Source organism: Xiphophorus hellerii, chromosome 13 (assembly GCF_003331165.1).
Source record: "Xiphophorus hellerii strain 12219 chromosome 13, Xiphophorus_hellerii-4.1, whole genome shotgun sequence".
Taxonomy (NCBI): domain Eukaryota; kingdom Metazoa; phylum Chordata; class Actinopteri; order Cyprinodontiformes; family Poeciliidae; genus Xiphophorus; species Xiphophorus hellerii.
The window spans coordinates 4,203,286-4,216,593 of record NC_045684.1 but is presented as its reverse complement, the minus strand read 5'-3'; the positions used below and the strand labels follow the sequence as shown (position 1 = coordinate 4,216,593).

Genomic DNA, 13,308 nt, shown 5'->3' with positions numbered 1-13,308 from the left:
TCTTTCAAATGTGTCTGATCTTTGTAGAAACTTAATGAAATACAGACGACTGAGCTGCAGAAGTTTCAATCAGAAATTGCATCATCTCAATTAACATTAATTCAATTTTAACCATTTGCGTATTAAAGAATTTCATATATACTGCAAGCTACAATGTGTGCAGAACCAATGCAGCTTGGGTGTTTAGCAATTAATTGCATGGCTTCGCAAAATAATTTCTCATTACTACAAATGCAGAGAAATATAATTATGTGCCATCAGTTAAGAAATTTGAGACTTTAACTGTCAGTAACAGGGATCAGATATGGGACAGTAATACCTGTGATCCCAATTAAGGCAGTTTTGAATGCCTGGCAATGAAGTCTCTGACTAAACTCATCTCTTGATACCCAATGTTGGTGATTACTATGGATTTTGTGTTAGCTAGTCATTTCACCTTTCAAGCCATTAATTGATGAGGAATAAACTCATTATCTCTTTAACACCTAAAATAAATGCAGGTGGGAAAAAAAGTTTACTAATGAAAGCCCAGGAGGTCAGAACACACACACATACACACCCCCACAAACACAAATGTGGAATATGTTTTTATTTGACAACATTCATATAAAATTAACTATATGAACATGTAAAAATAAGTAACAGCACATACCCCCATATTTACCCTTTTAGAGATGCAGTGTTGTTCACTGGCTGTAATACTCTGGAAAAGTCTTCCTTCTTGTTTATTATTTGCATTGATCAAAAACAGCAGTTATCCTTGGTTGGCGTTATAGTTTCAAGCTTCCTTTGTAGTTTTAATAAATCATTTTAACAGACTGCCTCCTCCATGGGCTGCCACCTTATCGTGGTGGAGGGGTTTGAGTGTCCCAATGATCCTAGGAGCTATGCTGTCTGGGGCTTCATGCCCCTGGTAGGGTCACCCAAGGCAGACAGGTCCTAGGTGAGGGACCAGACAAAGAGCAGCCCAAAGACCCCAATGATGAAGGAAAACTTTGGACTTGGTGTTCCCTCGCCCGGACGCGGGTCACCGGGGCCCCACTCTGGAGCCAGGCCTGGAGGGGGGGCACGATGGCGAGCGTCTGGTGGCCGGGCTTTTACCCATGGAGCCCGGCCGGGCTCAGCCCGAAGAGGAAACATGGGCCCCCCCTCCCATGGGCCCACCACCCGTGGGAGGGGCCAAAGGGGTCGGGTGCAGTGTGGGATGGGTGGCAGCAGAGGGAGGGGACCCTGGCGGTCCGATCCTCGGTTGCAGAAACTGGCTCTTGGGACGTGGAATGTCACCTCTCTGGTGGGGAAGGAGCCGGAGCTAGTGCGTGAGGTCGAGAGGTTCCGGCTAGAAATAGTCGGTCTCACCTCGACGCACGGCTCTGGTTCTGGAACCAGTCTCCTTGAGAGGGGCTGGACATACTTCCACTCTGGAGTTGCCCAGGGTGAGAGGCGTCGGGCAGGAGTGGGCATACTTGTTGCTCCCCATCTCGGCGCCTGTACGTTGGGGTTTACCCCGGTGAACGAGAGGGTAGCATCCCTCCGCCTACGGGTGGGGGGACGGGTTCTGACTGTCGTTTGTGCTTACGGGCCGAACGACAGTTCAGATTACCCACCCTTTTTGGAGTCCTTAGAGGGGGTACTGGAGAGTGCTCCTCCTGGGGACTCCCTTGTTCTGCTGGGGGACTTCAACGCTCACGTGGGCAATGACAGTGAGACCTGGAGGGGCGTGGTTGGGAGGAACGGCCCGCCCGACCTGAACTCGAGCGGTGTTCTGTTGCTGGACTTCTGTGCTCGCCATGGATTGTCCATAACGAACACCATGTTCAAGCATAAGGGTGTCCATATGTGCACTTGGCACCAGGACACCCTAGGCCGCAGTTCGATGATCGACTTTGTCATCGTTTCATCGGATCTGCGGCCGTATGTCTTGGACACTCGGGTGAAGAGAGGTGCGGAGCTGTCCACTGACCACTACCTGGTGGTGAGTTGGCTCCGGTGGTGGGGGCGAAAGCCGGTCAGACCTGGCAGGCCCAAACGTGTTGTGAGGGTCTGCTGGGAACGTCTGGCGGAATCCCCTGTGAGACGGAGCTTTAACTCCCATCTCCGGCAAAACTTCGAACACGTCCCGGGGGAGGTGGGGGACATGGAGTCTGAGTGGACCGTGTTCCGTGCCTCCATTGTCGAGGCGGCCGATCGGAGCTGTGGCCGCAAGGTTGTCGGTGCCTGTCGCGGCGGCAACCCTCGAACCCGCTGGTGGACACCTTCGGTGAGGGATGCCGTCAGGCTGAAGAAGGAGTCCTATCGGGCCTTTTTGGCCTGTGGGACTCCGGAAGCAGCTGATGGGTACCGGCGGGCGAAGCGGCATGCGGCTCGGGCGGTTGCTGAGGCAAAAACCCGGGCGTGGGAGGAGTTTGGAGAGGCCATGGAGAAAGACTTCCGTACGGCTTCGAGGCGATTCTGGTCCACCATCCGGCGTCTCAGGGGGGGGAAGCGGTGCAGCACCAACACTGTTTATAGTGGGGATGGTGTGCTGCTGACCTCTACTCGGGACGTTGTGGGCCGGTGGGCAGAGTACTTCGAAGACCTCCTCAATCCCACCAACATGCCTTCCACTGAGGAAGCGGAGCCTGGGGACTCTGGGTTGGGCTCTCCAATCTCTGGGGACGAGGTCGCCGAGGTGGTTAAAAAGCTCCTCGGTGGCAGGGCCCCGGGGGTGGATGAGATCCGCCCGGAGTTCCTTAAGGCTCTGGATGTTGTAGGGTTGTGTTGGTTGACGCGACTCTGCAATGTCGCATGGACATCGGGGGCAGTTCCCCTGGATTGGCAGACTGGGGTGGTGGTCCCCCTGTTCAAAAAGGGGGACCGGAGGGTGTGCTCCAATTATAGAGGGGTCACACTCTTAAGCCTCCCTGGCAAGGTCTATTCAGGGGTCCTGGAGAGGAGGGTCCGTCGGATAGTCGAACCTCGGATTCAGGAAGAGCAGTGTGGTTTTCGTCCTGGTCGTGGAACGCTGGACCAGCTCTACACCCTCGGCAGGGTCCTGGAGGGTGCATGGGAGTTCGCCCAACCAGTCTACATGTGTTTTGTGGACCTGGAGAAGGCGTTCGACCGTGTCCCTCGGGGAGCCCTGTGGGGGGTTCTCCGGGAGTATGGGGTACCGGGCCCTTTGATACGGGCTGTCAGGTCCCTGTATGACCGGTGTCAGAGTCTGGTCCGCATTGCCGGCAGTAAGTCGGGCTCGTTTCCGGTGAGAGTTGGACTCCGCCAGGGCTGCCCTTTGTCACCGATTCTGTTCATCACTTTCATGGACAGAATTTCTAGGCGCAGCCAAGGTGTTGAGGGGATCCGATTTGGTGGCCTTAGGATCTCATCTCTGCTTTTTGCAGACGATGTGGTCCTTTTGGCTTCATCAGATCGTGATCTGCAGCTCTCGCTGGAGCGGTTCGCAGCCGAGTGTGACGCGGCCGGGATGAGGATCAGTGCCTCCAAATCCGAGGCCATGGTCTTGAGCCGGAAAAGGGTAGAGTGCCTTCTCCGGGTCAGGGGGGGTGTCCTGCCCCAAGTGGAGGAGTTTAAGTATCTCGGGATCTTGTTCACGAATGGGGGAAGAAGGGAGCGGGAGATCGACAGGCGGATTGGCGCAGCGTCTGCTGTCAAGCGGGCGCTGTACCGGTCCGTCGTGGTGAAGAGAGAGCTGAGCCAAAAAGCGAAGCTCTCGATTTACCGGTCGATCTACGTTCCCACCCTCATCTATGGTCATGAGCTTTGGGTCATGACCGAAAGAACGAGATCGCGGATACAAGCGGCCGAAATGGGTTTTCTCCGTAGGGTGGCTGGGCTCTCCCTTAGAGATAGGGTGAGAAGCTCAGTCATCCGGGAGGGACTCAGAGTAGAGCCGCTGCTCCTTCACATCGAGAGGAGCCAGTTGAGGTGGCTCGGGCATCTGGTCAGGATGCCTCCTAGACGCCTCCCTGGTGAGGTGTTCCGGGCACGTCCCACCGGGAGGAGGCCCCGGGGAAGACCCAGGACACGCTGGAGGGACTATGTCTCTCGGCTGGCCTGGGAACGCCTCGGGATTCCCCCGGAGGAGCTAGAAGAAGTGGCTGGGGAGAGGGAAGTCTGGGCCTCCCTTCTGAAGCTGCTACCCCCGCGACCCGACCTCGGATAAGCGGAAGAAGATGGATGGATGGATGGATGGATTTTAACAGACTATTGTTCCCATAAATGTTTGCCTTGATCTGTTGACGTCCTTTTATTGTTTACGTAAATGCTGGGAAGAAAATGATCTAATCCCCCAGGACAATTAAAAATCTGTTTATATATCCGTATCAATGACTTTGAGTGGAAAAATATTTCATTAAATATTCTCTGTTTATACAGTTCATCTTAGGATGATGTAGACGGTGGCCATAAAGTTTAATAACTGCTTCAGGAATGTCAGCTTGAGAATTGGAGGAAGATGTTTAATGAGATGTTGAACCTTTTTCTTTTTATGAAGCTGGTTGTTAGAAAAAAACATTACGTCACGGTTGGCAATTGACCAATTATAGTCAATTCATAATGCCAGAAACTTTACCATACTTTCTTATTACCTCTGTTTATAGTCACAAGAACATATTATTTTCAAGCGCACCTAAAAAGTCAAATTTGAAATTATTTTATGCATTTTGTTTTACTACCTGGAATTAATAGGCAAGCGACAGGGAACAGAGTCCCGGATGCAGGAGCTGGTTCCAGGGTCAGCAGGCTCCACGATGACAAAGGGCCTCTCCTCCAGGGTGACCACTCTGAGGTGCTGAGCATCGTCCAGAGGCTTCAGGAAGGAGCCGTAGCGAGACCAAGGATGGTAACGCAGGCGCAGGTGTCCGTTCTCCCACCAGCCAACCTGAAACGTAAAAAACAAAAATAGATCCTTCATTGTGACATCTTTAGTAAATTCAAAACCTCCTATGAACCTTTTTCTTGTATTAATTGTTATTATTTCAAAACTATTTGTAGCATTAACATTTTATGGGATTCTTTTAAAAGGATTTTTCTAATTTTTAGCCAGCACTTCATCTTGAGATTCTTTTAGTTATTCACCTTCTAATTTCAAAATTGTTATCCATTACTCAGAAAATAAATATTGCTGACTTCCTCATAAATTCTGTTGTCCAATATTTGAGTAAAAATACATATTAAGTTGGACAAAATCACTGATCAGTAACATTTAGTTTGTATAGTGATCAACTATTCTGTGTACCTAAGCTTAGTTTTGTATTATTTTTAGGTTGACTGTCAGTGTAGCGATTACCACAGTAATTTTAAAAGACAAAAAAAATCTGGTCTGAATATAGCTATAGCATAAAACAAACTTCACAGAGCACAAACAGAAATAAAATAATTGTTTCTAGTATTTTAACACCTTCTTTCTTACTTTCTTTTAAATGCACAGCAGCTGAAATATGAATATGATGCAACCCGATCTAGACAATTTCTAATCTCAAGTTCTAGTGAATCCCTTGGTTTCAAATAAAACTTAAAATTGTTCCTTGCATTTAGATTCTGCAGTTTTTCAGTCTGTAACAGGTTTTCTTCCAAGATTGCCCTGTAAGTAGATAAATCCATAATCCCATCAACTCTGGTGGAGAAAAGCATTCCAATAGCATAATGGTGCCTCCAGCATGTAGTGTGTTCATGGTAAAGTGCAGTTAGTTTTCCACCACAAAGCATAAGGTTCAGCTGTAGTTTCTCCTGTCTAGAGGACCAATATTTTTGCTTTATCCCCTACATGCATTGTAGTAAACTGCAGATAAGAATTATTTAGATTTTCTTGTAATTTTCCCTCTGACATGTCTGCTGTGTTCTTTGGACTTTATCATGCTGTTTATTCAGTGATGCTCTCTGAAAAATTTTCAGTGAGCTTTATACATATACTCTTAGTATATGCATATACTAAGATTATCTTTATTACAGGTAAACTCCATTTAACAATTAAGCAACTTCAAAATGTAGTTTGTTGTAATGAGTTTTAGACACCTGAGTACAGGTAACTGAATAAAATGCAAAGCACAATTTTCAGATTCATATCGCGCTCTGAAAAATATAAGAAAACCATTGTTATTTTTCCACCTAATAGTTACACACTCTTGGTCTTAAAATACATTGAATTTTGAGGTTTTGATGTCACAAAGCGTGAACAAAGTGAACAAATTCTGAATATTTTTGCAGATCACTGTAAATGAAAGCTATGAAATTGGGATGAACTGCAAAAACAGGGCACTGCCAGTCTCTGAAGGGGGAGATATTTGGTTGTTGGTGGTTTCTGGTTACCTTAAAGCAAAATGAAGAAAAATTGGTCATGACTCACATGTTCATAATCAACACATGTCGCTAATCAATGAAGGAACTGGCCTAAGGCAAAGAGAGTTTTAGTTCTGCCTTATCTACTTTTTTCTTTCCTTTCTCTAATTTACACATCAGTCACCTTTTTGATGACAATACTCCCTGAATCAGAAATTACAATTTAGAGTGATTACTGATGGAGTCCTTACTGCCAGAGAGAAAATAATATAAATTCCTAAATTTACCCATACGGGTTTGTTGCTTTATTTTATTTTGGAGAAATTTGTTAATCTAAAAAGAAAACATTTCACAGCAATGTCAAAATAACTTTATCTTGTATTTTAATTTTACCATGTATGTTACAAAAGTTAACTCTAGTTCAAAGGGGAGATAAATTATCGGTGGTGCACCAAAGGAAAAAAAAAATACTCCTGCCACTCATTTTTCATAGTCAGTGGGTATGCAATCATCCATGAGACTCCTGCTTGCAGTGGATTTATTGTTTTCCTTTTCTGTCTAGGCTCTGCTGGCCAAATGTCTGTGCATGGAAAAATAAGTAAAATTTGCAAAAAGTAAAAAAAGCAAATCATTACAATAAAAAACAGAAGATGTACAGATTCTACAAAATGCTTATCCTTCTTTTCTTATAATCCCAAATAATGATGAGGAATTCTAAGGAATTCCATAAAACTCCAAGGGACTTCTAGCCTAATGCAAATCTAAGTCCATTCTTACTATTTCAATAGAAATCCAGAGTAAGTAAGCACTAAAATGTTGATTAATTAATTATCCTTAACTGGGGGTGCCTTTGTTAAAACACAATTCACAGTATGATTGTTTAATAACCTAATTTCAAGAAACAAAGGTGCTGTGCACTTATCAGCTCATTCTCAAACAAGCACACTTGTATCATGTTGGAAAAATTAGCTTTCATCATAGCTAAATATTCAGTCTTTCAGTCCCCCAAGACTCTGTGACCCAGCAAGTTAACTCTTATTTTACTTTCTTGTTTTTCCTCTCAGTTCTCTAAACAGTCAAACAGCTGCTTGGATGAAAGTTAAAATGTTTTCAAGGAACAGGAAAAGAGGTCTAGTTGCCCTCTGCTTAAGAACTTAGGATGTCACATTATGTTGTGGATGATGCACAACCCACACTAGTGTTATTTTGTATTGAGCATGTTTATATTTGCAGCAGAATTTCTGTTAAAAAACTCCAAAAAACATTAAAAACATATTTCAATTCATTTCATTGCGCCCAGTTACATTTTAATACAACACAGCTTCAAGTCAAATCTATTTCAAACTAATACACTCACTGTAACAGCACATAAAGTGGCGCTTACTGCTGAGAGAGACCTTTAGAAAGACTTAGAGCTACCTTGACAACATAATTTGTATGTCAGGACATAAAATGTTAAAATGAAAATCTATAAAGCTTTATATTCTAGGACAACTTGTCTCTTTTATAAAAAATCAGACGCGCTCAAAGGAAAGACTTAGAAAGAAAATTGTTCAACTTGGTCATTGCATAGAAAATAAAAGCCTTATTATAAGCTACAAGACTGGGGAAGAGAACAGGACATTACAATGTTTTACATCATCACTTTACAAAAACACTGGTGTTGGCTCATTACTAATTTTGACCAAGAAGGGTTGAGAGTACCAGAGTGTGTCTGGCTTGTGTGTGAAACTGGAGCTTGTAATTCTGTTTAACTGAATTAATTAAATCAAAGAGTAAATAGTAAATCCCTGATGCTGAGTTTTATTGCGGTTAACAAGCAGCGATGCAGTGCATATCCAAGGTCAGAGTAAAAGCACATGGAAAGCAAATTTTATTGCACATTCTGCATCATGTGTGATATTTTATCAGTTTAAAATGTGTTGTTGGAAAAAAAAAAAGATTCTACAAATCAGCAGGTTCTCATTCGTCATTCTGAATTGCTTTTAGTAATTGAAAGCTAACCTTGAAATATAGTCTGACCATGATGACTTAGCCTGTGAGGTTTGATTGTAGCTTTACCAAAATTACACTTTGGTCTGTATCATTTAGGATTCTAACTTTACTGAATATATTTAAATACTAAAAAAATACTGTATATAAAACAAAACATTATTTTCTGCTTCAGGTCTTTTGACATGTAGTGACTCTTTTTACATCCCTTTGTTTTTGTCACAGCTACAAGAACATCTATTTTAATTTGATACACTACTGAATCATATAGATCCTAAGTAACCCTCTATGGGCATTGCATAGATGGTCTGAGAAAAAAAGACTGTAACAAACAACAAAATGTCCACTATTATAAGTCACTTTGAGTTCTGAGAGATGTGCATTGGTGCACATGTTACAAAGTAACTTTATTTGGTTTATCTTTTGTAAAATACATTTATGGAAAAAAAAATGACATAAAATATTGACATTACCTAGGGGGGCTAAACAGAGTACATTTGTAAATAGAGTCACTTGTTATCTTCAAATCTAGCCCATTGGGAAAAAAATCATATTTTCTGCTGCATTGGATCTTAAAGAAATCTTTCAATTCATGACCTATGAAAAAAGAGAAAAGATCTTGTAAAAAATACATAAATACTTGGACTTTTCTATGAGCTAGGTTTCTAGACATTACGATTATGCCCAAAATTCTTTATCCCTTTGGGAGATTAGGGCTTAACATATTCTATTAATTTTGCCAACATGTTGTCTATGACTAAAAGAAATAGGGGGTCCATTATGAATCTTATGGAGAATCTGTGGGGCTAAGTATTACAGAGATGGTGAGCAGACCTACCAACCTCAAATATTTGGAGGTAATCACCAAACAAAAGTTCTAAAATAGTAATGGAAGTACAGCAGAAATATCTTTTTTTTTCTTTGCTAAAATGTCAGTAAGGATTTTTGTTCTTGTTTTTTTTTTATTGTCTTTATTTTGAAAGACACTTGTCTTAGTTCCCAACACAAACACACTTCCTGGTAAATGAAAGTAATTAAAAAATGTAAATTTGAAAGGGGTTTGAATAATTTTGACCTAACTGTATATGTTATTATACAAATTTTGTAACATTTGTACAATGACCACATGAAAACAGGATTTTTTTTTATTTTGCAGTGAATGTAAAGTAACTACAATGTTTACATTCTAATTGCATGTTAAATAAATCAAAAGATCCACAAAGTACAGTCTGTGCATGAAGAAAAATTCTTTTTCCGTGGGTATTGCCATATTTTTTGAGTTTTCTTTTTTCTTTTCTTTTTCTGTCTGGCTGTTTAGTTTCTTACACTGTGCTGCTGGCAGACCGCATGTTTGGATTGAAGAGTAAGGTCAGAGGTGGCACAGTGAACAAATCAAAAGCTCTAGCAGCTCTTGTACGTTACTCAGGTCTGGCTTTTAAGGAAGCTTGGAGATTTGTGCTAAAACGTTTCACATTCTGTTTGGTTTGAACTATGATTTTTTTATTTTTTTTTTACAGCAGCCTCTGGACTGAGCTGCAATAGCGTCTCTAAACCTGTGTTGTTAAAGGCAGACAAATGCAAATGAAAATGCATTTTATGATACAGTTTATATTTGACTGGATACAGAATAGTTAGATAAAGAAAATATATATGAGAAAAAGGTCCAATTACCCTTTAAGAATAAAAGCATCTTTAAAAATGTACATATAATTCTCAAATATAATGGAAAGCTCTAGAAAGGTGAGTCAAAGGTGTAACCCAGTGTTGAAACAAAAAAAAAGATCAACCGATTAAAGCAACTGATGGAGTTTGATTTTACCTTGTCTTTGAAAGAAGACTATGTGGTGATTTGGAAGATCTGTTATAGATTTTCAATGCCAGGGAGCACATTATAACTGTGGATATCTGTGGATTTTGTTTTATTTTAGGATTACCATGCTATGTATTTAAGGTAAATCATGAAAACATATATTTTTTAAATGCTGTTGAAAACCTTGTAAAATTCTTTCAATTTTAACTTTGGCTTTGCATAGTTTCTTTGTATCCGTCTTTCTCAGTATCCACTGAATGCAAATTATGAATCATATTTTAATTGCAAATAATTATTTCACCTAAATTCCAATAAAGAAATCTGTGATGCATCAGAAAATAATGCAGGTGATTTACTTCTGTCTGTACTGAATGCTTTTGCTCTACTGTGAAGTAAAACCTTACACAATGAAAACAGTTAAAAATTTCCCTTTTAAAAATGGTCTCCCTCATTGAGTTCTTTTTGTTTTCAGCTTTTTGTTTCCAACTTTTAACCCCTGGTCCGGTTAGTTTTATGAAGTTGCAGTCGCTAAAACAACTGCAATTTTTTGCCTTTTTTATGTGTTTGTACTTGTTGTTTGTCAACTTTGGCATTCTAAGATGTAAAAACCATCTTAGAATGAAAACAACAAAATGTCATGACATCTTATCACTGTTTTATAAGAATGTACCTTCCTATATATTGTTTTCTCTACAATAGTTTATTAACCTGAAACCATGTGCTGAACTCATTAAACTCAGAGAGAACGATGCACTGCATCAGGTTTTAGCTGTTTCCAACTAATTTCCCACTCAGGCAAAGTGCCATACATTTACCACTAATGTCTGCTAAGGCAAATTGAATGCATACAATGAACTGGTGAAGCACTTTGCTGCTTTCTCCTGGTTGATTTTATACCCAATGCCCTCATTACCTAAATTGGATACTAAATACCTAGATTTAAATGCAGTATGCTATTTTCAAATAATAATCTCCACTTAGTTAAAAACTGTTTGGCAAATAAAAAAGGGTATACATATATATCTTTAAAACACTCAGGCAGTGAGAAATTGTGAGGAAAAGATTACATAAAGTGCCAGTTTTGTGACAAAACAAACATTGCAGACCTCATTTTACAGTGGACCCCCTCCAGTTCATTATTAAATTATTCACCTATTTTTTTTTTTTTTTCTGTGATTTTTCTTTTGAAATACCAAGGTGCAACGCTATGCAGAACACTATTGACTGCAAATCAGCCAATCTATAAGTGGTATGTTATTTTCCTTGGTGCTGATATTTTTATGCCCCGAAGACATTAGGGGCAAAAAAGACATTACCTTCTGGTGTAATACTAGGATGGTTTCCATGTATATTGAGGTGAATATCTGAATTATTAAAATATACAGTATTAAGCAGTCTTAGAGGGGGTCTCAAATGTTAACTGAGTTTAGAAAGGGGGCAGCTGTGGTCATTAACCCTTGAGAATACCAAGGGTCCATTGTATTTTGCCTATGGCAAGGTATAAGAAAACTTTAAATGCATAATATTGAATCCAAAATATATGCAGCTTGATGTTCATGCAACTTCATTCAAATAATTTATTGCTTAACCCTCCTGTTATTTAATTTTTTTGCATGAAACTTTTTCTACAGTATTTCTCTTAATACGTGCACTCTACATATAAATTGAACATTTATTCATTTTACTCATTTGCAACTCCCCCTGCATCTATTTTTTACATAGATACTGTTCGGGGCAATTTGACCTGGCTGTCAAGTTAAAGTGCAAAAAGCGATAAAAAAATGTCCAATGCTATATGTTTCCTTGCAGCTATGAACCATATTTCACCACACACACAAACAGAACACACCACACACATACATGCACCTGCAGACACACACAAGTCCACTTTCTCACTATTCCCTTTACTTCACTAGGAAACTGCGAGAAAGCAGGTGTTCATACAACTTTTGAAGGGAATCTTTTCTGTTCCTGTGGAAAAACTCCACTCACACTGAGTGGACACAGCAGAAGTGGAGGAAAACATAAATACTCTCTGCATGACTCATTTGTCTTGATTTTAATCAGCGGGTCACTTTGACCCTGAACAGTATGTGTGTCTCAAGTTCAATTATAAAGATCACCCTTTGCAAAAAAAAAAAGTGTAATATAAAAAAAATTACCAAAGATCAATTTCAAGGAAATTATAGTTTTTTTGTGTCTAGGTTTTTTCAGTGGACATAAATAAAATGTAAATTCCATTTTTTATGTCCAAATGAGTAAATGAGTAGGTTGTCGTTATTGATCCTTAATTTCTGAACGCCATAAAAAAACACCATTGCGCAAACATTGATTGAAATGGTTAGTATTGGAGTTAATAATCAGATACAAAAACGTTTTGGAGGATTTTTTTGGTTTCTGACAGTACTGCATGATTAAACACTGAGTTTAGGGTCAGTTTAGGGTGAGTTTAGGGTTCGTGGGTCAATTTGACCCACGAACATTATTGCTGTACCTCAGAAACGAACATAATAGGAGGGTTAATTTGTTTGTGTTTGTGTTTGGAGGAGTGGAGATATTCTATTTTACAGAAATGTGGGTCAGAAACATTACAGTTAAGTAAGCCCAAAGTTTTCTTCAAACATTTGTGGAGTATAACCCTAACACCTGACCCACAGCTTCCACATAAGCCAAGTGAAGAGACATTTAACTGTGCATTTAGATCACCGGGGCCTGATGAACATGGCCTGTTACTGTAATTTTTAATATTTTGCCCTAAATATGCTCCCAGACTAGAGGAATCTGATTGCAGGCATGTCCTTCAATTCATCCTTATTACTGAGCTTTATTAAGGCTGCACAGCATGATAATGATGATGTGGATGTCTAGGATCTGTGTAGGTCAGCCAAGTTCCTTCTGCTAAATAGAATGAAATGTCACAATGGGACAGGGCCAACCACTCACTGTCACACAAAATTGGAAAGTTGCTAATGTTTATTTTAGTAGTGTGTAGGCCAAAAATGATAAAACAGCAGTGTAAACCTGATAAGGAAAAAGCAGTTTGTGGGTAATGTTATGACTCAAAGACTCAATGCAAAGAAACCGTTAGTGAGAGATAGAAATACACCACCTTCATAGTTTAGGGGTTTTATGTATTTTGCGCAGATCTAAGGTCACCTAACACGATAAACTTCTCTCTCATGACAAATCTCTCTCACTCATGCTCTGAATTAATAGAAAGGTGAAAAGTAACC

General features: G+C 40.7%; 1 protein-coding gene across 1 annotated transcript in view; it reads right to left on the bottom strand.

The window, feature by feature from the left end:
* The window catches only part of grin2da (glutamate receptor, ionotropic, N-methyl D-aspartate 2D, a), a 207,017-nt gene that overhangs the window by 49,833 nt on the left and 143,876 nt on the right, over positions 1-13,308 (bottom strand). Inside the window, exon 8 of the mRNA XM_032581124.1 lies at positions 4,671-4,876. Coding sequence (XP_032437015.1) covers positions 4,671-4,876 — 206 coding nt within the window. The remainder of the gene's footprint in view (positions 1-4,670; positions 4,877-13,308) is intronic.